The 27,749-nt window shown below is 66.9% G+C and overlaps 3 protein-coding genes across 7 annotated transcripts; all 3 read left to right on the forward strand.

The window, feature by feature from the left end:
- Nucleotides 1–123: 123 nt before the first annotated feature.
- RBM10 (RNA binding motif protein 10) lies at nucleotides 124–15,127 on the forward strand. Of its 2 annotated transcripts, none has more exons than XM_039390908.1 (24): nucleotides 124–161; nucleotides 632–739; nucleotides 1,092–1,248; nucleotides 1,330–1,521; nucleotides 2,168–2,237; nucleotides 3,646–3,719; nucleotides 5,885–5,971; nucleotides 6,314–6,374; nucleotides 6,860–7,015; nucleotides 7,558–7,718; nucleotides 8,024–8,121; nucleotides 8,685–8,784; nucleotides 8,952–9,153; nucleotides 9,276–9,409; nucleotides 9,751–9,847; nucleotides 10,143–10,234; nucleotides 10,775–10,942; nucleotides 11,341–11,487; nucleotides 11,909–11,974; nucleotides 12,394–12,588; nucleotides 13,136–13,204; nucleotides 13,622–13,725; nucleotides 14,182–14,281; nucleotides 14,830–15,127. In XM_039390908.1, the coding sequence occupies exons 2-24, from the start codon at nucleotides 723–725 to the stop codon at nucleotides 14,881–14,883; spliced, it is 2,601 nt and encodes an 866-aa protein (XP_039246842.1). In that variant the 5' UTR covers nucleotides 124–161; nucleotides 632–722; the 3' UTR covers nucleotides 14,884–15,127. The 2 variants fall into 2 exon arrangements, with proteins under 2 accessions (XP_039246842.1, XP_039246843.1); XM_039390909.1 differs by lacking the exon at nucleotides 124–161 and having other exon boundaries at nucleotides 520–739; nucleotides 14,830–14,903; nucleotides 15,000–15,127.
- LOC113999262 (complement factor properdin) lies at nucleotides 14,884–20,155 on the forward strand. Of its 4 annotated transcripts, none has more exons than XM_039390911.1 (10): nucleotides 14,884–15,033; nucleotides 15,667–15,826; nucleotides 16,531–16,685; nucleotides 17,074–17,250; nucleotides 17,497–17,688; nucleotides 17,972–18,145; nucleotides 18,696–18,899; nucleotides 19,037–19,148; nucleotides 19,460–19,608; nucleotides 20,046–20,155. In XM_039390911.1, exons 1-10 carry the CDS (start codon nucleotides 14,979–14,981, stop codon nucleotides 20,108–20,110), a joined length of 1,443 nt encoding a protein of 480 aa, XP_039246845.1. In that variant the 5' UTR covers nucleotides 14,884–14,978; the 3' UTR covers nucleotides 20,111–20,155. The 4 variants fall into 4 exon arrangements, with proteins under 4 accessions (XP_039246845.1, XP_039246846.1, XP_039246847.1 ...); XM_039390912.1 differs by lacking the exon at nucleotides 20,046–20,155 and adding an exon at nucleotides 19,737–19,814; XM_039390913.1 differs by lacking the exon at nucleotides 17,972–18,145.
- Nucleotides 20,156–20,197: 42 nt separating this feature from the next.
- Nucleotides 20,198–27,390, forward strand: SYN1 (synapsin I). The gene is made up of 13 exons (XM_039390910.1): nucleotides 20,198–21,064; nucleotides 21,535–21,592; nucleotides 22,248–22,330; nucleotides 22,816–22,969; nucleotides 23,361–23,450; nucleotides 23,755–23,817; nucleotides 24,201–24,343; nucleotides 24,908–24,976; nucleotides 25,499–25,601; nucleotides 25,703–25,840; nucleotides 25,925–25,988; nucleotides 26,410–27,154; nucleotides 27,226–27,390. Exons 1-13 carry the CDS (start codon nucleotides 20,886–20,888, stop codon nucleotides 27,299–27,301), a joined length of 1,965 nt encoding a protein of 654 aa, XP_039246844.1. The 5' UTR covers nucleotides 20,198–20,885; the 3' UTR covers nucleotides 27,302–27,390.
- The last annotated feature ends 359 nt before the right edge of the window (nucleotides 27,391–27,749 follow it).

A 27,749-nucleotide genomic window follows, 5' to 3' on the forward strand; every position in this document is an offset into this window, starting at 1 on the left:
TCCGGCGCGACGACCAATGGCGAAGCGGGAGGCGGAGATGGGCGGGCATCGCTACCAATGGAAGGGCGGAGGGGGCGGGCGCGCGGGCCGGAGCGGGCCGGGTGGGAGCGGCGCCGCCATTTTGGCGCTCGGGAGCGGCGGCGGCGGCGCCGCGCGGGCAGGTCCGGGCGGCTCGGTGGGGCGGGGCCGAACGGGAGGGGCGGGGAGCACCGGGAGGGGCGGGATTACCGGGAAGGGCAGGCATGACCGGGGAGGGGCAGGAATAACCGGCAGGGCCGGGATTACCGGGAGGGGCGGGGCTGACCGGGAGGGGCGTGTCTTATCGGGTGGGGTGGGGTTGACCGGCAAGGCCGGGATTACCGGGAGGGGTGGGGCTGACCGGGGCTCCCCGCGCTGATGGGGAGGGGGTGGGACCCAGGGCTGAGCGCGCGTTGTATGCTAATGATGGGGCGGGTCATCACGGGGGCTCCTTCCCCCCCTCTTCTGCTGTGCGGGTCTCAGTTACTCCCAATTCATCCCGTTTCCCTCGCAGTCACCCCCTGGACGCTTCCCAGTTTGTCACAGAACCGTCTCTTCTCAGTCCGTCCCAGTACGTCACCGGTTCATTCAGATCCTTTCCAATTAAATCCAGGCTCTTCCAGTGACCACCCTCAGTGGTCCCAGCTTTCCGTTCCCAGTCCCTCCCAGTCTGACCAGTTGCCGCCCCCACAGGTGTCGGTGCCATGGAGTACGAGCGCAGGTAGGGGGGCCCCAGGGGACCCCGAAACCAAGGACCTGGGGGGGAACATTTGGGGAGCTCTCAGGGGACACTTGCGGACTCTCCATGGAGGATATTTTGGAGACTTTTTGGGGAGCAAAGTGACCTTGGGGACTTCGGGTGGGAGGGGACATTTGGGGACCCCACAGGGGACACATATGGGGACATTTGGCCACCTCTGGGGGGTATTTGGTGACCCCCAACGGGGGGTGATTTCACTGAGCACCACCAAGAGGCCATTTGGGTTCCTAGGGGGGAGATGTGGGGACGATCATTGGGGACCCCCAAGGCTGGAGAGGACCTCGGTACCCTCTGACCCCTCTCCTCTCCACAGGGGTGGCCGTGGGGACCGGACAGGGCGTTATGGGGGGGCCCCGCCCGCTCCCGAGGATGGATCCCGCACCCAGAGGGACCACGACTATCGTGACATGGATTATCGGGGCTATGGGGGACCCCCAGATGGGCCCCCTGCCCCTGGGACCCCTCCGCAGGTGAGTGTCAAACCCTGAGGGGGCTGTTGGGTCACCCTGCGGTGGGTGCTGGGACCCCCCCAACACCTCCCTCTCCCACAGGCCTCCTACGAGGCTGCGGAGCCCCCCCGGAAGCGGGACCCCCCCCGGGACCCCCCTGTGGCTCCCGCGCTGCCCTTCGGCGCCGACAGCGACTACCGGGACCAGGATTACCGGGAGGGCCCCGAGGAGGAGCCGCGTGCCAGCACCATCGTCATGCTCAGGATGCTGCCCCAGGCGGCCACCGAGAACGACGTGAGCCCCCAGCCCCCACCATGGCCCGCCCCCGCCCCCACAGCAGCCCCGCCCACACCCAGCATGGACCCACCCCATGTGCGGGTGGTCCCGCCCTCTGCCGTAGATGATTCTGTCCTGTATGTGAGATGGCTCTACCCCCTGCCAGGGGTGGTCCCACGTCAGCCCACTGAGCCTCACTCCCATTCAGAGTGGCCCTATTCCTTCCTTAATACCCCTGCCCTAGGTATGAGGTGGTTTCCCCCCCTTTTTGCTGAGCCCTGCCTGTGTTCTCACTGGCCCTGCCCCCTCCCCACTGAGCCCCACCCCAACCCAGCCTGGGCCTGTTCTCTGAGCCCCGCCCTTGTGAGGACAGTGTCCCTTCAAATCCCACCAGGGCTCTCCACCAGCAGCTCCTGAGTGTCCATGGAGGGCCCTGGGAAGGGTTGGCCACGTCCTTCCCCTTGGCCCTGCCCCAAATTCAGCTCAACCCCAGGAAGCCACACCCCCACAGCACTGACAGTTCGTGTTGGGAACATTTGGGAACCCCCTGGAGACACGCTGGGGTCTCTTGGGTGGGACCTGGGCAAGTTTTGGGGTGTTTGGAGTCCCCCCTGTGTTCCTCCTGACGTGGTTCTGTCCCTGTGTCCCCCCTGTGTCCCCCCAGATCCGTGCACAGCTCCAGGCCCAGGGGGTGCAGCCTCGCGAGGTGCGGCTGATGCGCAACAAGTCCTCAGGTGAGTCTCACCTGGGCTCGTTCTGCACATCTGGGCCCTTCTCTGCACATCTGGGCTCTGCTCTGGGGGAGGGGTGGGCACCTGGTTCCCCTTTAGGGTGTGGGTGGGGGCACCCAGACACTTGGATCCCTCAGAGGGGGTTGGGTTCGTGCCCTGCCCATGCTGGGGGGCACCCAGGGGTGCTGGTCGTATCCCCAGAGGCACCCAGGGATGCTTGTCCCATTTTTAGGAGCGCCCAGGGGTTCTGTTCCTGTTCCCCAGATGTGCTTCTGCTAGGCTTAGGGGGCACCCGGGGTGCCAGGCTTGTTTCTAGAGACACCCAGGGGTGTGGCACCAGGCTCAGGGGGTATCAGAGCTGCTGATCCTGTCCCCAGGGGCACCCAGGGGTGCCTGTCCCATCTCTAGGAGCACCCAGGGGTGCTGGTCCTGTTTCCCAGGGGCACCCAGGGGTGCTTTTGCCAGCCTTAGGGAGCACCCAGGGGTGCCAGTCCCATCCTCAGGGGCACCCAGAGGTGCCTGTCCCTTTCAAGGAGCACCCAGGGGTGCTGTGCCATACTTAGGGGGCACCCAGGGGTGCCCGTCCTCTCCCAGGTGGCACCCAGGGGTGCCAGTCCTGTTCCCCAGGGGCACCCAGGGGTGCCAGTCTCATCTCTAGGAGCACCCAGGGGTGCTGATCTGGACTTGGGGGACACCCAGGGGTGCCCATCAGGTCCCCAGGGGCACCCAGGGGTGCTAATCTTATCCCTAGGGAGCACCCAGGGGTGCTGTGCTGGAATTGGGGGGCACCCAGGGGTGCCCGTCTTGTCTCTAGGAGCACCCAGGGGTGCTGGTCCTGTTCCTCAGGGGCACTCAGGGGTGCCAGTCCCTTCTTCAGGAGCACCCAGGGGTGCTGGTCCCACATCTAGTGGCACCCAGGGGTGCTGCACCAGATTTGAGGGCCACCCAGGGGTGCCCATCACTTCCCCAGGGGCACCCAGGGGTGCCATCTCCACACCCAAGGGGCACCCAGGGGTGCTGGAGCCCTTCCAGGAGCACCCAGGGGTGCTGTACTACACAGAGGGGGCACCCAGGGGTGCCAAACCCAAAGCTGGGGGCACCCAGGGGTGCCCATCTTCAGTCCTAGGGGCACCCAGGGGTGCCAGACCCTTCCCCAGGGGCGCTCAGGGATGCTGAGCCCTTCCCAGGGGGCACCCAGGGGTGCCCAGACTCTCGAGGGGGCTCAGAGGGGTCTGTAGGAGCTCCCGGGTTTCCTTGGGGGGTCCCAGAGGGGTCCCGGGATCACCCAAACCCAACGCAGGGGATTCCAGGGGTGCCCATCCCCACCCCGTGGGGTCCTGGGAGCACCCAGGGGGGCCCTTCCCCACCCAGGGGGTCCCTGGGTGCCCCCCCAACCCCCCGCCCGTTCCAGGTCAGAGCCGCGGCTTCGCCTTCGTCGAGTTCCACCACGTGCAGGAGGCGGCGAGATGGATGGAGGCCAACCAGGTGGGGGAGGGGCAGCTGGGGGTGGGGGAGGGGCTCGAGGGGTGTGCCTGGGCCTTGTGGGGGGGGTACTGGTGTTACTGGTCTGTACTGGTGTCCCGGGTGTCAGGGACCATGTTTGTTTCCTTGTGACCCTGTGAGCATCGTGTGGCACCCTGGGGTGCCCCTGTGTGGGATCTGAGCCCCTGGGTGACACCCTGGGGTGCCCCTGTGTGGGATCTGAGCCCCTGGGTGACACCCTGGGGTGCCCCTGTGTGGGATCTGAGCCCCTGGGTGACACCCTGGGGTGCCCCTGTGTGGGATCTGAGCCCCTGGGTGACATCCTGGGGTGCCCCTGTGTGGGAACTGACGTCCTTGGCTGAGGACTGAGCCCCTCGTGCGAGACCCTGGGGTGCCCCTGAGTGCTTTGTGTGACAGACTCCGGTGGGTCTGTGTGGGAACTGATGTCTGGGTGGCACCCTGGGGTGTCCCTGTGTGCGGACTGAGCCCCTTTTGCGAGGGCAGAGCTCCTCGGGTGCCCCCCTCGGGTGCCCCCCGCGCGCTGCAGTGCAGGAGGATGGTTGTGAGACCCTCGTGCAAATGCTGAGCTCCTCGTGCCCCCCGTGTGAGCCACGGGGCAGCTTTGTGCCAGCCCTGGGGCAGCTTTGTGCCAGCCCTGGGGCGATCTGGGCGAGCCTTGGGGTGCTCTGAGGGCCGTGGTGTGAGGGCAGCCGTGAGCTCTGGGCGGGCCTTTGTGCTGGTGGTGCCAGCCCTGGTGCGCCTCGAGCCTGCCTTGGGCCAGCCCTGGTGTGTTCTGGTGGTCCCTGGTGTGTCCCTCCGTGCTGGCTCCTGGGTGGGGCCCTGGTGCCAGCCCTGGTGTGGAGCCTCGTGCCCTTCGTGTATGGGCTGTTCTGAGAGACAGTGGGAAGCCTCGTGGTGGGAGCCCTGGTTCCCCTGTGTGGGCTCTGGTGCAGCCCTGTGCTGGTGCTGGCGCAGGTCCTTGTGCCCTCTGGGGCAAATCCTGGGGCAGATCTCTGTGTGAGGCCTCGGGCAAGGCTGGGGGCCCTGGGGAGAACCCCAGGGGAGCCCTGGTACCCCCTCGTGCCCCCTGGTGCCCCCAGTGTGAGGGTTGTGTGACCTGGTGCCACCATTGAGCCCCTGGTGCTCCCTGATTCAAGTCTTGGTGCCCCCCTGTGCTGGTTTACAGGTAAACTGGCGAGAGAAACGAACCCAACTCAAAAGGAAGTGTAAGTCAGAGTTACAATTTAATAGCAATAGTGCAATAAATACAATTATACGGAAAAACAATTGGTTTTAACCCACAAAACCCAGGTGTATAACCCAGCAGCCTGGGGCACGAACAGAGTGGTGTTTGTTGGCCCCTGTGCTGAGCCCCACGTGGTCCCCCCGAGCCCAAAGGAAAAGGAAAGGAAGGCCTGTTGGTGAGAGTGCTGGTCACAGTCTGGTCGAGGGCGGTGGTCGCAGTCCGGTCGAGGTTCTGGTCCTCTGGATCCAAGGAGTGGGGCCCAGAAGTGCCAAGACCCCAAGATTATACACCCTGAGGTTGGAGTGGGAATGCCCAGTCCCTCCCCCAGGGCAGGGAGTTCCACAAGGGGTGATTGTGAGCTGTGAGATACTTTTGGAATCCTTGGTGGCCCATTAGCAGAGGCGACCCCTCAGGCTGGGTGTGGAGGTGCTACTGACTCCCTGGAGGGGAGTTATCCCACCTGAGACATTGGTGTGAGGACAGGAACATCCTCGTGTCTCACAGGCTTCCTGACACCCAGGTTATGTCCTGAGGGATCAGGTGTGCTGTGGGCAGCTGCTGCAGATGGTCTGTTGTTAGCAGTTCCTAGGAAATGACGTGGAGGGTGTAGAATCCAGAGTTTGGGTTATACCCACCCAGTGATGAACTGTTCCTGGCTGCTCTAACTAGGACACCCCCACCATGAGCTTTGATGCCCCCCAGAAGAAGTCCTGGTGCCCCCTCTGGTGTCCCCCAATACAAGTCCTGGTGCCCCCCTCCTTTGAGCCGTGGTGCCTGCCCCGTGTGTCCCCCCCAGGCCAGGCTGACCATCCTGGGTCACTGTGTGTCCCTGTGCCCCCCCGACCTGCTCTGTGCTTCCCCTGACTGACCTGTGCCACCCTTGACCTTCTCTATACCCCCCTACCCCCACTGTGCCCCCCAGGCCGGGCTGACCCTCCTGGGGCACCGCGTGTCCCTGCACTACAGCGACCCCAAACCCAAGATCAACGAGGACTGGCTCTGTGCCAAGGTGAGAGAGCCGGGGGGCATTGGGGTGGGGGGTGTCCTGAGGGGGGAATTTGGGGGATCCTGGGGGTTCTTGAAGGGATTTCTGGGGGTCCTGGGAGGAACGGGGGGCTTGGGGGGTTCTAGGGAGGGTGCAAAGGGGTTGGTGGGGGCTGTGCAGGGCTTTGAAGGGGTTCGGAGGGTCCAGGGGGCAGACTGGGGGGTCCTGGGGAACCTTGGGAGGGTGTCTGAGGGTGTCCAGGGGGGTTTCAGAGTGTGATTGTTTTGGGGTGCTGCAGTTGGGAGGTCTCTGGGCAGGTTTGGGGGTCCGGGGGGCTCTGGGTGTGACGGATTTGTGGGGTCTCAGTGCGGGGTGCAGAACTTCAAGCGACGTGAGAAATGCTTCAAGTGCGGAGTCCCCAAAGCTGGTGAGTGACCCCAAACCCTTGGGATTCACCCCAAAACCCTGTGGGCCCCCTTTCACTCCCCTGCACTGCCCCAAAAGTGGCTCTTCTCACCCCAAAACTATTGGGGTTCTCCCCAACACCCAGGGGATCCCCCAAATTCTCCTAAACTTGCTCCCGGAATTGCTCCCAAATTTGCTCCTAAACTACCCTGAGGGGTCCCCAAAACTGCCCTGGGGGTCCCCAAAGCTGTCGCAGGGAAAGGGGAGGAGTTTGGGGGTGAACTGAGGAATTTAGGGGCTCAGGTAATGAACTGGGGGGGGGAGGGGAGGGAATTGGAATTGGAGGGCGGGGGGTGGTTTGGGGTTCACAGCCCCGGTTAGGGGTTTGCCCACAAAATTTGGGGGTGACCATCCAATGTTGGGGTCCAACCCCCCAGCTGGTGGTTCACCCCCCGTTTTGGGGCTCAGTGGCTGACGGGGGTCCCGGGGGGCTGTTTTGGGGTGCAGAGGCAGAGCAGCGGGGCCCGGGGGGGCCACGGCCGGAGCTGGTGCCGGGAGGGGGGGGGCTGCTGCCCCTCCCCCAGGCCTATGGCCCCACACTGGGGGGGCCCCCTGGGGGATCCCAGGGGGGCACCGAGCCCGGAGCCGATAACGCCAATGACAGTGAGTTGGGGGCACCCTCGGGGGGGGTTAAGGGCATTTTTGTGATGGTCTTTGGGGTTCTGAGGCGATTTGGGGACATCTCAAGGAGTCTTGATGTGATTATGGGGGTCCTGAGGGATGTATGGGGGTTTTGGGGAGTTTTGGAAGAGACAAAGTGGGACTTGGGGGCTCTGGGGGGAGTCTAGGGAGGGCTGAAGGGGCTGACGGGGATCCTGTGTCTTGAAATGGATTAGTGGAGTCTGGAGGGACACGGGGGGATCTTGAAGGGTCTTGGGGTGATTTAGGGGGTTCGAAGGGGCATGGGGGGGCCTTTGGGGTCTGTGGGCAAGTCCAGGGGGAATTTGGGGGGTACTGGGGGCCTTGAGGGGGGTTTGGAAGATCTGGAACTGGATGGGGGTGGTCCAGAAGAGCCTAAAGACAGATTTAGGAGGGTCTTGAGAGTGTTATTAGAGCCTTGGGGGGTGCCTGCACACCTGGGTGCCCCCCAAACCTGGCTCCCTCTGACACTGTGTGTGTATCCCCCCCTGCCCTGCCCGCCTCAGCCATCATCCTGCGGAACCTGCACCCCCAGAGCAGCCTGGAGTCCATCCTGGCCGCCCTCGCCCCCTTCGCCGCCCTCTCGGCCGCCAACGTGAGGGTCATCAAGGACCGGCAGACGCAGCTCAACCGCGGCTTCGCCTTCGTGCAGCTCAGCACCATCGTGGTGGGGGGCCTGGGGGGCCTGGGGGGCTGGTCACCACTGGGGGGGGGCTGGAGGGGGTTTGGGGCCCTGAGCACCATTGTCGGGGGGCTGGGGGACCCGGGAGGGCCGGTCACCGTCGGGGTGGGGGCTGAGGGAGCCGGGTGGTCCCAGACACCCAAACCCTTCCAGACAGCCGGGCCTTGTCCCTGGGGTGTCCCACACGGGCTGTCTCCAGAGTGCTTCGCGTGGGGTGGGTGGGACACCGGGGCCTGTCTGGGGTCTCCGCCCCACCACTGTGACCGTGGGGCCCCCCCAAACCCCCCCAGGAGGCGGCGCAGCTGCTGCAGATGCTGCAGGCCCTGCACCCCCCGCTGCACATCGACGGCAAGAGCATCAACGTGGAGTTCGCCAAGGGCTCCAAGCGGTGAGAGCCACGCCCAGCCACGCCCCAGCCCGGGCCATGCCCCCAGCTCAGCCCCACCCTCCCAGCCACTGCTGGCTGTGCCTTGGCAGAAGCCACGCCCCCCAGCCTGGCCACGCCCCCATGGTCACACCCCCAGATGGGACATGACTGGCACAGGCCACACCCCTGGACAGGCCACGCCCCAGTGCTAGGCCATGCCCTAAAGGCCTTGGCCCCGCCCCTTGACCCAGGGCCCCCCCCCCTAGTACAAATGCACCTCCATCCTCACCCCCTACAACCCCAGGCCCCGCCCATTCTAAGCCCCACCCACAGGCCCAGCTTTAGGACACCCTGTGACTGCCCCAAGCTCTCCCTACAGGTGCCCCAAGCCCTGCCCCATAACCAGCCCTGCCCCATAACCAACCCTGCCCCATTGCACTATTCACCCATAAGCCCCGCCCAGCACCGTGAAGCCACACCCTCTCTGCTGGGTGGGAACTCCCACCCTGATGCCCCACCCACTTCCCTTAAGCCACGCCCACACAGCCCTTGCCCCCGCCCCTGACTCTCGGCTCCACCCCCAGGGAGGTGCAGGGGGCGGGGCCAGGGGAGGGGCCGCCCCGCGCCAGCGCCGCCTCCGTCGCCTCCACGGCCATCGCTGCCGCCCAATGGGCGCTGTCACAGGTGGGCGGGGCCGGGGCGGGGAGGGGAGTGGTGCAGTGGGAGGGGCTGGAGTGGGTGGAGCTCACTGAGGGGGCAGGGTCTGGTGGATGAATGGGGTGGGGATTGGTGATGTGTGGGCGGGGCTTGCAGTGGAGGAGGCGTGTCCTGACGTGGCCCCGCCCCCACAGGCAGCCCCAGGAGGCGACTCTGCGTGGTCGGGGGGGGAGGAGCCGAACACCGACTTCAGTGGCTTCTATCAATCGGAGGAGCCCTTTGCTGGCCCCGCCTCCACCATCTATGGCTCCACCTACCTGAAGGGCGGCTCGGCCCCGCCCCCCGGCCCTGCCCTGACGGGCCCCACCCCCAGCAAGGCCGATGGCCCCGCCCCAGGTGAGTGGCCCCGCCCCCTCAGATGTGTTCCCAGGTGTGTTCCCAGGTGTGGCCCCGCCCCCAGATGTGGCCCCGCCCCCCAGGTGTGGTGGCACCTGCCGAGCGTTTGGCGCCCCCTGCAGGTCCGGAGGAGCCGGCGCAGGACCCCGCGGGGGGAGGGGGCGGCCCCTTCTCCCGCCCCCCCCCCGGCGGCCCCCCCTACCCCTCCCCCGCCGCCGAGACCCCCACGGCGACACCCCCGGGAACCCCTGGACAGGTGGGTCCCCAAAATCGGGGAGGGGTCCCCAAAAGTGAGCGGGGAGGAAGAGCACCCCAAAAGTGGTGGAGGATGAGTGGGGTGTCCTTAAGAGTGGGGGGTGGGAGAGGAGGGGAGGCCCAACAAAGGGGGGAGGGGTTGAGTTTGGAGGGAACCCCAAAAATTGAGGAAACTGAGGGTGGGCTGCAAGTGGTGAGGGAAAAGGGAGAGCTTAAAATTGGGGAGGGGGGGATGGAAATGGGGTGGGGGGACCCCAGAAAAGGGCGGACTCAGGGGGACTTGGGGGTTCAGGGGGGATTTTGGGGGTGGGGAGTAATTTTGGGGTCCTTCATCCCCCTCAGGTCTACTCGGGGCCCCTCAAGGCTGAGACCCCGAATGTGGCCCCCACTGGGCCCCCCCCGGCCGCCCCCCCCAGCACCGAGCCCTATGGCCAGTACCGTGAGTGGGGGCTGGGGGGCTTTGGGGCGTCTTTAATGGAGGCCTGGGGAGAACTTGAAAGGACTGTTGGGGGCCTGAGGCCTGGGGAAGGGTCCTGGGAGGGGTTTGGGGGGGTCCTGGTGTGGTCTAGGGGGATGTTGGGGGGTCCTTTGTGCTTTGGGGGGGTCCTGGGGTGGTTTTAGGGGGTCCTGAGGGGGACTTCTGGAGTGCTGAGGGGAGTTTTGGTGGATCCCAAGGTCTTGGGGGCTGTCCCAGGGTTTTGGGGGTCCTCCCTGACCCCCCCGTGCCCCCCCAGCCGTGCCCGACGTCTCCACCTACCAGTACGACGAGACCTCAGGGTACTACTACGACCCCCTGACCGGCCTCTACTATGACCCCCACTCCCAGGTGGGACTTCTGGGGGGGCACAGGGAGGGACTGGGGGGGCGGGGGGTCCTCCCCACTTGTCGAGAACAGTTTTGGGCCAAAAAAGTGCGATTTGAGGCTGAAAACAGTGTTTTAAGGCTGGAAAGCGTTTGGAGGAGAACCGACATATTTAAGGACTTTTTACAGGTTTGTTTGAGGCCAGTAGGAGGTTTTTGGGTGCAGAGGAATGTTTTGGGGTACAGGAGACATGTTTAAACCCTTCCAGCCAAATCTTGGGCCCAAACAGCGTGAACTTGGGCCCGAAATGTTTTTTTAAGGCTGGAAGGTGTTTTGAGGTGAAAAAGGGGGAGTTAGGGAGCATTTACGATCCTGTTTTGGGGCCCTGGGGGTGATTTTGGAGAGCGGTGGATGATTTTCGGGGTGCTGCGAGTGCTACTGGGGCTCCAGAGGGCCCATCTTGGGGTGCAGGGAGATGGTTTTGGGGCCCTGGGGGAATGGTGGGGGTCCAGAGGGTCCATCTTGGGGTGCAGGGATCCCCCTGACCCCTCTGCCGCCCCCCAGTACTACTACGACGCGGGGGCGGGGCAGTACCTGTACTGGGACGGGGACCGACGCACCTACGTGGCCGCGCCCCCCGCCGAGCCCACCCCCGGCCCCCCCGGCCCCCCGGGCCCCCCCAAAGAGCCCAAGGACAAGAAGGAGAAGCACAAGACCAAGACGGCCCAGCAGGTTTGTGGGGACCCGAAAAACGGAGGGTCTGGGGGGGGGCTCAGGAGCCCTCACGGGTTCTTAGAAGTGAGGGGAGAGACCCCAAGAGCGGTTGTGGTCATCAGAGACTTCCTCTGCACCATCTGGGGGGGCCCTAATATGTTCTGTGAGTTGCCACAGATCCCGGGGATGTCCATGGACCCCCAAGAACCCCCACCCCAACAGCATCGTGGGCGTCCTCAATATCCCCTGTGGGTCCCCCAACAACCCCCCAGTCCCCGCCATGTCTCCCCCCATCACCCCCAGGTGCCCACAGACCCCCAGTACCCCCCGACCCCCCCACATCTTCCCCCCTCGGGGGCTGGGGGTCTCTGGGCCCCTCGGGGTGCCCCCCAGCCCAGCAGCCCCCCGGCCCCCAGATCGCCAAGGACATGGAGCGCTGGGCGCGGAGCCTCAACAAGCAGCGGGAGAGCGGGCGCAGCGCGGGGCCCCCCCCGGCCCCCCGCGAGGACGAGCGCAGGGAGGCGGCGGCGGCCGACGCCGGGTACGCCATCCTGGAGAAAAAGGTGGGACTGCAGGGGCCGGGAGGGACGGGGGGAGTGTCTGAGGGGCTTTGGGTGGGCGCGGGGGGGCTGGGAGGGTTGGGGGGCTGAGGGGCTGGTTGGGGGGCTGTGGGGGTTGTTTGAGGGGGTTTGGGAGAGGGCTGGGGGGTCAGGGAGGGCTGGGGGGCTGTGGGGGGGCTGGGGGTGGCATGGAACCATATGGGAGGGGCTGTAGGAGGGGCTGTGGGTGTTACATGGTGGGTGCTGGGAGGCAGTGGGGGTCTGGGGGTCCGGGGAGGTGGCGGTGGGTGCTGGGTGGTGCCACGAGGGTCTGGGGTTGCTGGTGGAGGGGAGATGCTGGCTGTGGGGGTGCTGTGGGTGACCCATGGGGGCACCGTGGGGCTGCACGAGCCCCCCAACCCCCTTGACCTCCCCGCCTCCCCAGGGGGCTCTGGCTGAGCGGCAGCACCTGCCCCTGGAGCTGCCCCGGCTGGCGAGCGACGAGCGTCTGGTGAGACCCCCAGCCCTGAACCCCTCAATCCTCTGACATCCCCCTGACCTCCCTGACACCCCCTGGACCCTCCAACATCCTACAGACCCCTCTGACGCCCACTGGACATCCCCTGGACCCCAGACACCTCCCCTGAACCCCTTGACATGCCCCCTAAACCTCAACACCCCCTGAAAAACTCCCTGGGGTCTGGGGTCTGGGGTGTTCTACAAACCTCCTCCCCAAACACTTGGGATCTCCCTGGATCCCTAAACCCACCCCCCATCAGAGACAGTCCAGACACCCCCAGACACCTTAGACCCCCCCTAGATGCTGAGGACCCCCCTCGTTCCCTTTATCCCCTCACCTGGCCCCCAGCTCCCCACACCCCTTTCTGTCCCCCAAAGCCCCCCAGCCGCTCTGACCCCTGTTCCCCCCAGAGCCCCCCCCGCGGGCTGGTGGCCGCGTACAGCGGCGAGAGCGAGAGCGAGGAGGAGGGGGAGCGGGGGGGGGGCCCGGGCCCCCCCGAGGAGCCGCTGACGGACTGGGCCAAGCTGGCGTGTCTGCTGTGCCGGAGGCAGTTCCCCAGCAGGGAGGCCCTGCTGAGGCACCAGCAGCTCTCGGGGCTGCACAAGGTACCCCAAACACCTCAAATCTGGGGGGGCACCCTGGGGTAATGGGGATGCTCCCAGAGATCAGGGGCCCCCCAAGGGCTGGCAGGGTGACACTGAGGGTGTTGGACCCTGCTGAGGCACCAGCAGCTCTCAGGGCTGCACAGGGTATCCCCAAATCACCCCAAATCTGGGGGTGCATCCTGGGATAAGGGGGACACCCTCAAGAGGTCAGGAACCCCCCCATGGCCTGGTAGGGTCACACTGGGGGGTGTCAGGTTTGCACCAGCAGCTCTTGGGGCTGCACGAGGTACCCCAAACACCCCCAAATCTAGAGGGGCACCCTGGGGTAATGGGGACCCCGTGGGAGAGCAAGGAGCTTCCCCTGGACTGGTGGGACCCCGGTGAGAGGTGTCACAGCTCTTTAAGGGGGGTTGGGGGAGCCCCTTGTGGTCTTAGGGACCCCCCGGGATGTTGGGGGGATATCAGGGGCTCTTGCAAAGTTTGGGGGACCCCTTCCCGAGATCTTGGGGAGCCCCAGTAACGGGATGTCCCCCCTCCCCTTCCCCAGCAAAACCTGGAGCTGCAGCGCCGGAGCCACCTGCCCCCCCCTGAGGGGCCGGAGCGGGGGGACATGGAGGTGTCACATGGGGGGGGATGGGGGGTGAGGGGCAGGGGGGCACCTGGAGGGGTGGGGACACCCGGGGAGGGGGAACTGAGGGGCATTCCTGGGAAAGGGGGATCCCAGTGTGGCAGGGGGGGAACTTGGGTGGGCACCCAGGGGACCAGGGGGACATGGGGTCAACTGGGGGGGCCCAGAGCACCCAGGGGTGTTGGGGGGCACCCATGGGGCAGGGGGGGCACGAGGAGGCAGGGGGAGGGCTAGGGCCATCCATGGGTGCTTTGTGACCCCTCAATGGAGTGGGGGGCACCGATGGGGCTGGGGGGGCCCAGGGGGTTGGGGGCCCCCCACGAGTGCTGTGTGACCCCTCAATGGGCTGAGGGGCACCCATGGGTCCTGGGGGCTGGGGGCACCCATGGGTGCTGGCCCCCCCAGATGAAGTACCGGGACCGTGCTGCCGAGCGCCGGGAGAAGCAGGGGGGCCCCGACCCCACCGAGCCCAAGCGGCGCAAATTCGGGGGACCCCCCCCGACCCCTGGGTGAGCACCTGACACACCCCTAGGGCACCCCAGGACTCAGAGGGGAAGGGGGCTGAACATGGAGGGCTGGGGGACCCCAAAAGTGGGAGGGGCCCAACAGCTGAAGGTGGGGTGAATGACCCCGAAATGGGGGTGGGAGGACCCCAAAGGGGGGGGGGACCCATAAATGGGTGTTATTGGATAGCAGACCCCAAACTGGGCCCTGCAGACTGGGTGCTGTAAGGTGAGGAACCCCAAAAATGTGTGGTGGAGACCCCAAAAGGGGGTACTATGGTGTGGGGGGGGTCCCAAAGTGGGGGTGTTGGACCCTGAAGGTGGGTGCTGTGGGGGAGGGACCCCCAAAACTGGGTGCGCAGACCCCAGTGCTGGTGCTGGGGGGTGCTGGGACCCCCATGGGATTGGGGTCCCTGGGGCAGTGCGTGATCCCCAGTGACTCCCCCCCACGGTGCCCCCCAGGGACGCAGAGGGGCCCCCCCGCGAGCCCCCCCTGGGCTGTCGGATGCTGCAGGCGATGGGCTGGAAGGAGGGCAGTGGGCTGGGCCGGAGGAGGCCGGAGGTGACATGGGGGGACAAGGGGGTCAGGAGGGGGACAGGGGGACATGGGAGGGATGGGGGCAGACATGAGTGGGATGTAGGGGGGGTATGAGGGGGCACAGGGAATAGGCTGGGCTGGAGGAGGCTGGAGGTGACACCAGGGGACAGAGGAGACAAGGGGGATGTGGGAGGACACGAGGGGGACATGGGGTGATGGGATGGGGGGGTATGAGCGGGACGGGGGGACAACATGGGGACGTGAGAGTTGACAGGGAACAGGCTGGAATGGCAGGGGCTGGAGATGACACAGGATGGGGGGGATATGGGGGCACTGGGGAGGACAAAGGGACTTGGGGGGGGACAGCGGGACATGGGGACATTGGGGACAAGAGAAAAGGGTGGGGCAGGGGGACATGGGGAGACACAGAGAACAGGCCGGGGTGGCAGCTGGAGGTGACACGGGACAATAGGGGTGACATGGGGGGGACACTGGGAACACGGGGAGAGGGCGGGGGGTTCATGTTGTGGGGGTCGCACCGCGTGACCTGTGTGACCCCACTGTCCCCACAGGCTCCCACCCGGTCCCGCCCCGGGGGGGTGACACGTTTCAGCGAAGGCCCCTGAGCCCCCCGGACACACCCACTGTGAGGACACGCCCTTCCCTGGACACGCTCTTCCCCGGACGTGCCCACCTGGGTCACACCCTCCCAGGGGCCACAATGTCTGGGTTCCCCCCACAGGGGTGTTCCCCGACCCCCTCCAGCGTCACCCTGGGTGAGGGCACCTCGAGTGGCCCCTCCCCCCAGCGTGACCCCACCCCTTCCCCCTTTCGGTTTTGGTGGTGGATTTTTTTCTAATAAATGGATGAAAAAAAGCGGAATTTGGGGCTGGAATGGGGGGAAGGGACAGGCCGCTGGGTCCTTCCTGTGGGTGGGACCCCCGGAGTTCCCTCTCCTCTCCCTCCCCACTGTCCCCCACTTCCCCCCATGGCGCCCGTGGGGCTGATCCTGCTGCTGCTCTGCGCTGCCCTGGGGCCCAGCGGTACTGGGGGGACTGGGAGGGACTGGGGGCCTGGGGGAGGACTGCAGGGGACTGGGGGGACTGGAGGGGACCAGGGTAACTGTGGGGGCCTGGGGGCACTGAGAGCACTGGGGGGACTGGGAGGGCACTGGGGACTGGGAGGGCACTGGGAGCACTGGAGGAGACTGAGGGGATTCTGGAAGCACTGGGGGCCTGGCAGAGGGAGGGGGAAGTGGAGGGTTAAAGGGTGCTGGGGGGCACTGGGAGGGGCTGGAGGTGGCTGGGTGGGGAGTGGGGGATGCTGGGAGCGATGCTGGGCAGTACTGGGAACACTGGGGAGCATTTCCTCCAGTGACCCTTTGTGACCCCTCATGGTCCTGCCCCCAGCGGCCACGCCCGTCTGGTGCTTCGCCCGATTGGAAGAGGCTGAGGGGGGCGGGGCCTGCGTGGAGCTACTGAGCGACGAGCCCGTCCCATTGGCTGACTGCTGCCTCAACCCTGCCTACGGCTACAGGCTCCGCCCCCACGGCCGCTGCCTCTCCTGCCGGTTAGCCCCACCCAAAATGAGCCCTGCCCACAACCAGCACCGCCCACAAGTCCCACCCACAACAAAGCCCTGCCCACTAAAAACCACGCCCACCTGACCCCACTCATCTCACCTCCATGACCACGCCCACAACCCCCTTCTAGCCCCACCCCATTGGATGAACTCCACTCAGGTGGCCACACCCAGTGCAAAAGCCCCTGTGAGGCCACACCCACACCACTGAAGCTCCACCCACCAACCCCCCCACTGCTCCCAGCCCTGCCTTCTCATGCCCCACCTCTCTTGTGCCCCACCCAGAGGACTTTGAGCAGGGCTGGGGGACACCAGGTGGCCTCAGGTGCCACCAGGGGCCATTGGGGGACACCCAGTGTCACGGGATGACTGCAGGTGACACCAAGTGACTCTGGGTGACTCCAGATGGCACCAGATGGCACCAGGTGACACTGAGTGATGCTGAATGACCCCGGGTGACAGCAGGTGACACCAGGTGACACTGACACTGGGTGACACCAGGTGACACTGAATGACCTCATGAGACTGCCGGTGGTGCCGTGTGACCCTGGGTGACACCCAGTGACACTGGGTGATCCCGTGTGATCCCGGGTGACACTGAATGGTGCTTGGTGACCGACCCCAGGTGACCCCGGGTGACCCTGGGTGATGCCAAGTGATGCCGTGTGACCCTGGGTCCCCCATGTCCCCAGACAGGGTGAGTGGGGCCCCTGGGGCCCCTGGAGCAGCTGCTCAGTGACCTGTGGGGAGGGGACCCAGCGGCGGGGACGCAGCCGGAGCTCCGGCGGGGACGATGGGGACAGGAGGGACTGGCAGCTGCAAGCGTGTCACCTGCCCTGCTGCCCAGGTGGGACATGGGGACACATGGGGGGAAGTGGGGGGGATATGGGGGGGACATGAAGGACATGGGGGGGACACAGGGGCACATGAGGGGACCTGGGGAGGCCATGGGGGAACAATGGGGATATGTGAGTTCATAGGCTGAGATGAAAACATGGGGGGAAATGGGGACACAGGGAGACATGGGGGGACATGAGGGATGTGGGGAGACAGAGGGGTCGTGGGTGGATGTGGGGACACGGGGGGGACACAGAGGGACACATGGAGGACCATGGGGGGATATAGGGGATATTGGAGCAATACGAGGGGACATGGGGACATTGGGGGGGACATGGGGGACACATGGAGGATGTGGGGACACGGAGGACGTGGGGGTGACCCCTTGGTGTCCCCAGAGCCGGGGGGCTGGAGCCCCTGGTCGCCGTGGGGCAGCTGCTCCGTGACGTGTGCGCTGGGGGCCGAGAGGCGCAGCCGGAGCTGCACCAACCCCCCCCCCGTCTGTGGGGGCAGCTGCGGCCCGGGGGCCACCGAGGAGACCCGGGAGTGCCTGGGCAGGGTCCCGACCTGTCCCGGTGAGGGGGAGAGGAGCACGGGACAGGGGGTGGGGAGGGTTTGGAGGAGGGGATGAAGAGAGGCAGATTTTGGGGGGGGGGAGGGGGGAGGGGTTGGAGTGGAGTGGGATAAGGAGGGGAAGGGGTGGGGGGGGGAAGGGCAGAAGGGGTAGCAGTGGGAGGCAGGGGGGTGGGAAAGGCCGGGGGTGGGGGAGAGGTGTGAGGGGGTGGGGGTGGGGGATGGGACTGAGCCCCGCCCCCTCGCAGTGGGCGGGGCCTGGGGCCCGTGGGGCTCGTGGGGCAGCTGCTCTGGGACGTGCTGGGGGGCGGGGCCAAAGCCGAGGCGGAGCCGCAAGCGCCTCTGTGATTCGCCGCCGCCTTCGAGGGACCCGCCCGGGGCCCCGTGTGCGGGGAGCGCCGCCGACAGCCAGGAGTGCCCGGGGCTGCAGCCCTGCCCCGGTGAGACCCCCGGCACCCCCAAACTGCCCCGGGACAGCCAGGGCACATGGGACCCCCCGGGATCACCCCGGGCCCCCTGAACTATCCTGAGACATCCCAGACCCCCAGGACCCCCAAGACTCCCTCATGAACCCCAGGACCCCCTGGAACCCCCAAACTCCCCTGGGACATCCTGGACCCCCCAGGCCACCCCGGAACACCCATAACCCCCCCCACCCCTGAGTGGCCCCCCGCGAGGGGGGGCGTGGCCTGACGGCCCTGACCCCGCCCCTTCCTTCCGCAGTGGACGGCGCGTGGGGGGCGTGGTCAGCGGCCACGCCCTGCCCGGTCACGTGCGGGCTGGGCGGGGTCACGTTGCGCCGCGCGTGCGACGCCCCTCCCCCCCAGCACGGCGGCCGCGCCTGCGCAGGAAAAGACACCCGGCGGGGGGTCTGCGGGCCCTTCGGGGCCTGCCCGGGTGAGGGGCGGGGCTTTAAGGGCGCGGCCAATTGGGGCGGGGCCTCCGGGGCGGGGCCTCTGGGGGATGGGCTTTGGTTTGAAGGGGTGGGGTCTGTGAGGGTGGGGCCCTGGAGGGGCGGAGCTTCAAGGGGATGGGTTTTGGAGGGGCGAGACTGGAGATGGGGGTGGGTTTGGAAGGGCGTGGCTTTGGGGGGGGGTTGGGGGGGCGGGGCCCGGGCAGGCACTGCTGCTCGGCTCTGGTTGAGGGGGCGGGGCTCCAGCGGGGAGGGGCGTGGCCTGGGGAAATATGACATGGGGCGGGGCAAGTCCTGGGGCGGGGCTTGGCCTTCAGGGGCGGGGTTTAAAAAGGGAACGGGGGGGGGGGGGCCCAACCCACTGCCATGGGGCACCCACAGGGCACCACAGGTCCCCTCCCCTTTGCTGTGGGGTCACCACACCTCTGCCCTCGCTGTGGGGCACCCGCCCCCCCCCGTTCCCTACCCACGATACCCCTCCACGTGGGTCAGGGCGAGGCCCCCCCGGCCCCCCTGACCCCCCGTGCCCCTCAGAGGTGCTGCACTGGGGGCCGTGGGGCCCCTGGAGCCCCTGCACCCGCCCGCTCTGGGAGTCCATCGCCTGCAAGAGCACGGTGGGGCAGCAGCGGCGCACCCGGGACTGTGTGGGGCACGGCCAGGGGGGGCCCTCGTGCCCTGCCGAGGGGGGGCTCGGCACCATCCACGTCCGGGCCTGCTACAACATCCAGAACTGCTTCCGTGAGTGACCCCCGCCCCGCGGGGCCACCCCAGAGCTGCCCCGGAGCGTCTCACAGGGCTCGTTTGGAGCTCTAGAGCTGCCCCAGAGCCGCCCCATAGTGTGGGGGTTGGGGGGTGACGCTGCCCTGTGCCCCCAGTGCATGGGAACTGGTCAGACTGGAGCCCCTGGGGGCTCTGCACCCCCCCGTGTGGGACCAGCCCCACGCGGAGCCGCAGCCGGGAGTGTCGGGCCACCTACCCCTCCTACAAGTGCGTGGGGGGCTGGGGGGGGCTGGGGGAGCTTTATGGGGCTGGGGGGGCTCTGTGGGCCAGGGGGACTTTATGAGGCCTCTATAGGGCCAGGAGGGCTCTGTGTACTGGGGAGTCTCTATGGGGTGTCTGGGGGGTCTCTGGGGGGGTTCTTTGGGAGCTCTAGGGGATCTCTGTGGGGTTTCTTTGGGGTCTTTATAGGGTCCCTATAGGGTCTCTTCGGGGTCTCTATGGAGGTTCTTTGGGGTGTCTGGGGTCCCTGTGGGGTGTCTGTGAGGCCGTGAGGCCCGGGCTGACGGGGTCCCCCGCAGGCTGACGGTGACAAACGTGGGCAGCAGCGGGAGCAGGAACGTGACGTTCTGGGGGACGCCGAGGCCGCTTTGCGAGCCCCTGTCGGGGCAGAGGCTGCGCCTGGAGGAGACCCGGCCCTGCCTGCACGTCCTGCCCTGCCCCCCCGACGGTCAGCGGGGGGAGGGGTGGGGGTCCCCGGGGGGAGGGGCAGAACATGTGGGTCCCTGGGGCGGAGGAGGGGGTAGCCCTCGGATTCGAGGTCCTCTGTTTACCCCCTGCCCCCCTCCCGCCCCCCAGAGGAATGAGGCTCCCGGTGACCTCATGGGACGCTCCTCGGACCCCAAACTCGCCTGGATTTCCCCCGAAACGCGCTTGGCTCCTCCCCCCGACTGTTCCCCCTAATAAAGACCCGGCACTGAAGCGGCCCCCGACGGCCTGGGGGGGTGTGGGGGAGCGAAATCCCGAGGGGAGGGGAGGAGGGGGGTCCCGGGGAGGGGCAGCCTCGGGGGGGAGAAGGGGCGGCCCAGGGGTTCTTTTTTCGGGTGTCGCTGCTCGCGATGACGTCACCGGCCACACCCCACAAGACCCCGCCCCTTCCCTCTGCAGAGCCGGGGGCGGGACTGATGATGACGTCATCACGAGCCCACGCCCACTCACAGGATTTGGATTAGGAGGGGCGGGGCGGGGGCGGGGCCGGATGTGAGCGCGCGGGGGCGGGGCGGGGCGGGGCCACCCGGGGATGCTTTAGGGGGCTCATCCTGCAGGGGGGTCATTCCAGAGGGTCCCACAGGGCCCCCCCGGCCCCCCCGGGCCGCCCCCCCCCCCCGATCCCTTACAGCCCCATCCCCTGTAGCGCCCGCTTCTCCTATAGCCCCCCATCCCTTACAGCCCCCGATCCCCTGTAGCCCCCTCATATCCCTATAGCTCCCCAAGCCCTATAGCTCCCGAGCCCCCTGTAGCCCATCCCTGCAGCCCCCCATCCTCTATAGGGCCCGGCCATAGGGCTGCTGTCCTCAACCACCGCAGCTCCCTCCCCCTATTGAGCAGCTTTTCCCGGGGTCCCTCCCCCTCCATAGACCCCCCTCCCCTATAGATCCCCCCCCAACAGATACTTCCTATAGGGCGGCCCGACCCTCTCCCCCAGCTCTCCCTCCCCCACCTTCTTATAGGGGATCCTGCCCTCACATCGCCCCCGTATCCCCGAGTCCTGCCGGGCCCCACAGCCCTGACCCTATAGGGTGACCCCCCACAGCCCTGACCCCCCCGGCCCTTGGAGCTGCCCCATAGCGGGGTCCCACCAGCCCCCTCGGGTGTCTCGGGACCCCCTTCGGAGGCACCTATAGGTGACGCCCCCCCATGACCGGACCTATAGGGTGCCCCCCCATCTATAGGGTGCCCCCCCCGTAGGGTGACTCCCCCGGCCCCTTAGCGCCCCCCAGCGGCGGGATGGAGTTCCTGCGGCGCCGTCTCTCTGACGGGAATTTCCTGGCGGGGGGGGGCGGGGACCCCCCCGGGGCGGGGCCGGGGGCGGGGGGGGTGGCTGGAGTGGGGTCGGCGGGGAGACCCCCCCGGAGCACCGCTTTGGCCCCGCTGCTGCTCGTCATTGCCCCCCCCGGCACCGACTGGTAGGTATTGGGACCCCCTCTGGGACCCCCAAGCCCCCCTTCCCCCGGGGAACCCCCCCGTCACCTCTGAGACCCCCAACACCCCTCCCGGGGAACCCCCCGATTACCTGTGGGACCCCCATCCCCCCCTTCCCCGGGGAGCTTTTTGGGGGGATGGTCAGTTTGGGGTGGTCACGTTTGGGGGGGGTCAAGTGTGGGGGGCAGATTTAGGGTCTCGTGTTGAGTGGGTCGGTATTTGGGATCAATTTGGGGTAGGGAGATTTGGGGGGTCACATTAACGGGGGGTCAATATGGGAGAGGGCACTTTGGGGGGGTCATTTGAGGGTGCGGATTTGGGGGGGTTCAGATTTGTGGGGACACTTGGAGGTGTCTTTTTGGGGGGGGTTGGTTGGAGAGGGGACCCTGGGGGGGCATTTTGAGGACCCCAAACCCTCTAGTTTTGGGTTTTGCACTCTCTGACCCCCCCCCAGGGTGAAGCTCTTCAAGGGTAAATCGGTCCATGGGGATGTGGAGCTGCGAGTGGAGCAGGTGAGTTTTGGGGACCCTCCCCCAGTTTTGGACAACCCCTAAAAATTCGGGGTCTCAATCCTTTGGGCTCTCCCTCAGATTCTGGAACCTGCCCATAGAGTTTCATGTACCAGTTTGGGGGTTCAGACAGGTTTGAGGGTGCCCCCAGGGAGGTTTTGGGGGCTCTGGGGGACTTGGCATCTCCATGGATTTTTGGGTCCCCTCCTAATTTTTGGGATGCTCTAACCCCCCCCCCCCCATTCCTTGACTCAGTTTGAGGGTTCAGGAAGGGTTTAGAGGCCCTGAGAGATAATGAGGAGTCTTTTGGGGGATTTTGGGGTGCCCTTAAACCTCCTTTTCTTACCTCAGTTTGAAGGTTTTGGGGGTTCTCTGGGGGTCTTGGGGTCCTGCTGGATTTTGAGGTTCCCCCCTCTAATTTCAGGTGCCCCTAAACCTCCTATTCCTCAATCCAGTTTGGGGGTTCAGGATGGGTTTGGGGGGGTCTCCCTAGATTTTGAGGTCTCCATGTGAGATTTTGGGTCCCCCCTGAATTTTGAGATGTATCTGAATCTCTTTTCTTGACCCAATTTGAGGCTTCAGGCAGGTTTGGGGTGGGGGGGTGTTTAGGGGTCCCAGGGTGGCTTTGGGGTCCCCCCTGGATTTTGGGGTTCCCCAGGCCCAGTTCTCGGAGCTCTCCTTGGCTGCCTCCACCCACGGAGCCCTGAGTGTCACCATCGACTCCCCCCGGGGGGGCACCAGGTGGGATTTGGGGACCCCCCTCCCCCATTCACGGGCTGAAATTGGGGTACTGGGGCTATGGGGAGGGGGGGAAGGCACTTTGGGGAGGCTGGGGAGATCTTGGAGGGCACTAGGTGGGAATCTGGGGCTGTGGGGAGGATTTTGGGGGCCCAGGGGGTTGTTTTTGAGGAGCCACAGGTGGGAGTTTGAGGGACAGGGTCAGAATTTGGGGTGCAAGGGGAAGTTTAGGGGTTTGGGTGCAGAGTCGGATGTTGGGGTGTGGGAGGGGGTTGTTGACACCGGGGATAGGGGGAAGAAGTGGATTTTGGGGGTGAATTTGGTTATTTGGGGTGGGGGTGAATTTCTGGGGTCTGGGTGTAGTTTTGGGGATGGGGGGTCAAATTCGAGGGTGTGGGGTTGGGCCTTGGGGTGGAGGGAGGGATTGTGGGGTGGGATTTTGGGGGGGGCCAGGGGCTCTGGGGCCCCCCTGACCCCCTCCCCCCCAGGCGGGTGCGCCCTGACTTTGTGCTGGTTCGAGAACCCCCCGAGGGGGGGGCCGGGGACGCCCCTCGGCGGCTTCTGGTGGGGCTGCACCTGGGGGGGGTCCCCAGCACCGACCCCCTCCCCGCCCTGTACGGCTTCGCCCACCCCCCCTGCCTGGTGTGTGGGGCACTGGGGGGGGCACTGAGGGGTTGGGAAGGACTGGGGGGGACGGGGAGGGACAGGGAGGGACACTGGAGGGCACTGGGGCGGGACGGGGAGGCACTGGGAGGGCATCTGGGGGAACCGGGGAGGGACTGGGAGGTGATTGGAACAGACTGAGAGCTGCTGGGAGGGGACTGGGAGGGACTGGGAGGGACTGGGGAAGGAGTGAGGGGCACTGGGGAGCACTGGGGTGGACTGGGAGGTGACTGGGATGACTGGGAGGAGGGAGACTGGTGGACTGAGAGAGATGGGGAGTGTACTGGGAGGCACTGGGAGGGATAATCAGGCAGACTAGGAGCACTGGGCAGGGTGGTTGCACACCCCCTGACACTCCCAGTGCTCCCAGTTTGCCCAGTTGGCTCGGCTGCAGCGGGAACTGGGCCCCGAGGCCTTTCCCCTGGTCCCACAGCGCTTCTGCAACCGCCCCCGTGGACTGGTGAGCACTGGGAGGGGACTGGGAGCATTGGGATGGACTGGGAGGGGTGGGGAGGGGACTGGGAGTACTGGGATCTATTTTGGGGCAAGTGGGGTGTGTCACTGGTGTGTCACTGGTGTGTCATTGGTGTGTCACTGGTGTCATTGCTGTGTCATTGGTGTGTGTCATTGATGTGGCTCTGGTGTCACTGGTGTCTCTGGTGTGTCATTGGTGTGTCACTGGTGTCTCTGGTGTCACTGGTGTGTCTCTGGTGTGTCACTGGTGTCACTGGTGTGTCACTGGTGTCACTGGTATCTGTCCCCAGCTGACTGCCCCGACCTTCCCCATGACGGTGACTCTCAGCCCCGCCCCCGCTGGGGTGGGCCAGGTGAGGCCCCGCCCCTCCTCAATCCCTGCCCTGTCCCGGGGGTGTGGCCAGGGCGGGGCCCGCAGTGGGCGGGGCCGGGGTGTCCCAGCTGGGGGGTGTGGAGCAATGGGGGGGTGTGGCTTGGGGGTGGGGGGTGTAGAAGTGGGCGTGGCTTAGCGTTGTCCCCGCCCCCAGAGGCAGAACGGAGGGGGATCGATGGGTGGGGTCACAGGAGAGGCCCTTTTTGGGTGTGCCCAAATGGGGTGTGGCCCTGTGTGGGTGTGGCTCATCCACGTCCCTGCCCCAAGACGAGAAGCTGATCCCTTCGGGAGGGCTGAGGGGCTCACGGGGCGGTCCCGGTGGGCGTGGCCAGTGGGTGGGGCGTGTGTGACGTGTCCCCCCAGGTGCGCGTGGGGACGCCGCAGGTGCTGGGGGCGGTGGCGGCCGCCATGGGCGGGGCCCGGGCCGGGGCCCTGGTGCAGGGGGGCCCCGCGGGGACCCAGCGGCTGCGGGTGCAGCGCATCGGGGACGAGTACCGGGCTCTGCGGTGAGGGCGGGGCACGGGGGCGGGGCCTGGGCCTGGGGCGGGGCTTGGAGGTACAGGGTCCTGTGGTGGGGTGGGGCTGGGGGTGGAGCCAGGCCTTGTGGGCGGGGACTGGGGTACGGGCCTCTGTGGTGATGGGTGGGGCTTAGACCTGGAGGAGGGGCTTGGACCTGGGGTGGGACCTGGGCCTGGGGGCGGGGCTTGGAGGTACAGGGTCCTGTGGTGGGGGAGGGGCCACGGAGGGGGTGCCTCGGTGTGAAGCAAGACTTGGGGGGGTGGGGGCCGGGTGATGGCCTGGGGTGTGGCTTGGCTCGGGGGCGTGGCTTAGGGTACCTGCCCAGTGGTGAGGGGTAGGGTCCAGGTCAGGGCTGGGGTCAGGCTTTGGGAGTATTGGGCCCTCTGATGAGGGGTGGGGCCTCAGCCTGGGGGGTGGGGCTTGGGGGACAGAACCTGGGGGGGGCCTGTGGGGGTGTGAGGGAAATGAGAGATGGGGAACTGGGGGGTAACAGAGGCCATGGGGCCTTTGAGGCCCTCCCTGACACTTGTGCCCGCCTTTCCACCCCCCAGGTGGTCTCTGGGGGCCGCAGATGCTGCAGGGGAGGGGCCTCACGTGGAGCCGGTTGCCCTCAGCCCTCGGTGAGTGTGGGGGGCGGGGCCTGACCCGTGAGGGGGCGGGGCTTGTCTCTGAGGGGCGGGTTCTCAGAGGGCTGAGGGAGGGGTCGAATGCCTGGGCTGGGGCTGTGGGAGGGGGTGTGGCTACAGAAGGGCAGGGATACACAACAGGGAGGGACTGTGTGGAGGAGGCGGGGCTATGCAGAAAGAGGTGGGGCTACATAGAAGGGTGGAGCCACGGGAAGGGGTGGGGCCATAGGAAACAGGGCCATGAGGGTGGGAAGGGGTGGGGCATTGGAGGTGTGGCCGTTGGGAAAGTGTGTGGCTTTCATAAGGGGCGTGGCTCTCCTTGGGGGAGGGGCTACATCAAGAAGTTGGGGCTGGGGGTGTGGCTCTGTGGGCAGGGCTTTGGAGAAGGAGCTTCAGGCAGGGGTGCTAAAATACCCAATGGGGGTGTCCCTGTGCTCAAGGAGGCGTGCCCAGGGTTAGTGGGCGTGGCTTCAGTCTCTGGGCGTGGCCATCTGAGCCCCTCCCCCTGCCCTGCAGGCACCGGGGGTGGGTGGATGCCTGCGCCGGCCTCTTTGGGGGCGTCGACATCTGCGGCGTGGAGGCGCTGCGGGGCCCCGACGGGCAGGAGCACATCGTGCAGGTACCTCCACACCTGGGGGTCCCCCCGGGCACCGGGGACCCTCCCTAAGCCCTGGGGGGCCCCCCGGGCACCTGGGTCACACCCGGGGCCCTCCCCCTCAGGTTCTGGGCTCTTGGCTGCCACTGCTGGGGCCGGGGGCGGCCGAGGATCGGGGCCGGATCGTGGAGCTGGTGCTGGCGCGAATGAGGGAGGAGCTGCCCTGCCCCCGGAGCCCCTCCCCTTCCCGGCCACGCCTACAGGTAACTTCCCCTCCCCCCACAGTCCCCCAGAACCCTCCTGAGCCCCCCAAGTCTTAAACTTGCCCCTTCCTTTCTGCCCCACAGACATCAGTGACGTCGGGGTCCCCCCGGCCGGGGACCCCCCCACAGCAACGGCCCCAACCACAGGGTGAGTGAACCCACAAAAGTGAGACTCCTCCTTCCCCGCTTAATCCTGGGACAACCCAGAAACCAAGGGACACTCCAGAGTTTGGATCTGTGTAAATGTGGGGCCTCCCAAGAATGTGACAATCCCCCTCAAAACCTGACCTCCCCTAGAGTGGGACCCACAAAAATACTGGGACCAGCCCCTGAAATTTGGGTGTAACCCCAAGTCCTGGGCATCCCCAAAGCAGGGACGAAGAAAACCCTTCAGACACCCAAAATCTGGGGACCCTACCCTGCGAGACATCCCCCCAAATCTGCTCCCAAACTTGCCCTTCCATCCAATGCTTGGACAGAGCTGGATGCAAATTTGGGGGATTCCACCCAAAATGGGCTTCTTTGCCTCCCCCTAACTGGCCCATTCAGTTGTCTCTCTTCCCCCACAGGGGCCCCACCGCCGTCTGGCCCCGCCCAGCCCCGCCCACCACCGCAGGGGCAGCCTCGCCCCCCGCTGGGTGGAGCTTCACCACGCCCTGCTCATCCCAGCACCACCCCACCGCGAGGTCCCACTCAGCCCCGCCCACCTGGTCCACAGCCTCGCTCCCAAACTCCACCCACGTCCCCACAGACACGCCCACAAGCACCCCCTACCTCCCCCCAGCCCCGCCCCCAAACCCCACCCACCTTCCCACAGCCGCACCTGCAAGCCCCGCCCCCCACCGTGCAACCGCGCCCTCCACTCTCTCCATCTGTGTCTCAGCCCCGCCCCCCCACCCCGCAGCCCCGCCCACAAGCCCCACCAACCTCCCCGCAGCCCCGCCCCCAAGCCCCACCGACTGCACAGCCTCGCCCTCAGGCCCCGCCCACCACCCCACAGCCCCGCCCACCAGGCCCAGCCACATCTCCCCAACCGAGGCCCAAAGCTCCGCCCACCTCCCCGCAGCCCCGCCCACCAGGCCCAGCCACGGCCCCCCAGCAACGGCCCCAAGCCCCGCCCCCCACCGCCCAGCCCCGCCTCTCCAGGTCCCCCTCAGTGCCCCAGCCCCGCCCCCAAGGCCCGCCCCCCGCTGCCCAGCCCCGCCCCCCAGGCCCGCAGACCCCGCCCACCACTCGGCAGCCCCGCCCACAGGCCCCACCCCTCGCCCCCAAACCGGCCCTGGCCCCCAAACCGGGCGGAGCCCCTCCCCCAAGGTAAGTCGGGGGGGTGCGGTGGGAGGGGGCGGGGCCCGACCCCGGGCCCCCTGACCCCGCCCCCTCCGCAGCCCCGCCCCCGAGCAGGGCCCCCCCGAGAGCCTGCGGGCGCTGCGGCAGAGCTTCGCCAGCCTCTTCACCGACTGAAGGGCCGCCAGCCCCAGCCCACCCGGGGAGTCCTGGCTCTGGGACCCCCACACACGAGGCGTGCTCAGGCACCTGGGACCATGAAACTCCCCCCGGGTGGATCCCGGGAGCCTCGAGAATCCACCGGGGAGCCCCAGGAACCCCTCAAATGCGCCCGGGGGTGCCCAGGTTTCTGGGACCCCCTGAACCCACCCGGGGGGGGGACTCAGGCACCAAGTCCTCCCCTCCCATTTTCTGCGCACCCCCAACCGCCCCCCCAAGAGCCTGGGGGGGTCCGTCAGTGTGTGCTCGTGACACTGTGTGTGAGCCCCGCCCCCGCTTCGCCCCGCCCCCGCTTCGCCCCGCCCCTTTCGCTGCTGTGTTTTGGGAGGGGCAATAAAGTCCTGGAGCTGCTTCCGCTGTGTCTCTGCTGGGGCGGGGGGAGCCCCCGAGGCGGGGGGGGCTCACG

This window comes from Pipra filicauda, unplaced genomic scaffold (genome assembly GCF_003945595.2).
Source record: "Pipra filicauda isolate LSUMZ 115617 unplaced genomic scaffold, ASM394559v2 scaffold884_size83113_pilon, whole genome shotgun sequence".
In the NCBI taxonomy this organism is placed as follows: Eukaryota; Metazoa; Chordata; class Aves; order Passeriformes; family Pipridae; genus Pipra; species Pipra filicauda.

Bases quoted from the DNA above. Each gene is read 5' to 3' on its own strand.
- RBM10 (XM_039390908.1), top strand. The intron at 10,943-11,340 runs GTTTGTGGGGAC...CCCGGCCCCCAG, and splicing joins AGACCAAGACGGCCCAGCAG to ATCGCCAAGGACATGGAGCG. The intron at 13,726-14,181 runs GTGAGCACCTGA...GGTGCCCCCCAG, and splicing joins GGACCCCCCCCGACCCCTGG to GGACGCAGAGGGGCCCCCCC.
- SYN1 (XM_039390910.1), top strand. From the start codon at position 20,886: ATGGAGTTCCTGCGGCGCCGTCTCTCTGACGGGAATTTCCTGGCGGGG. The intron at 23,451-23,754 runs GTGAGCACTGGG...ATCTGTCCCCAG, and splicing joins GCAACCGCCCCCGTGGACTG to CTGACTGCCCCGACCTTCCC. The intron at 27,155-27,225 runs GTAAGTCGGGGG...CCCCCTCCGCAG, and splicing joins GGCGGAGCCCCTCCCCCAAG to CCCCGCCCCCGAGCAGGGCC.
- LOC113999262 (XM_039390911.1), top strand. From the start codon at position 14,979: ATGTCTGGGTTCCCCCCACAGGGGTGTTCCCCGACCCCCTCCAGCGTC. The intron at 18,146-18,695 runs GTGAGGGGCGGG...CGTGCCCCTCAG, and splicing joins GCCCTTCGGGGCCTGCCCGG to AGGTGCTGCACTGGGGGCCG. The intron at 18,900-19,036 runs GTGAGTGACCCC...CTGTGCCCCCAG, and splicing joins CAACATCCAGAACTGCTTCC to TGCATGGGAACTGGTCAGAC.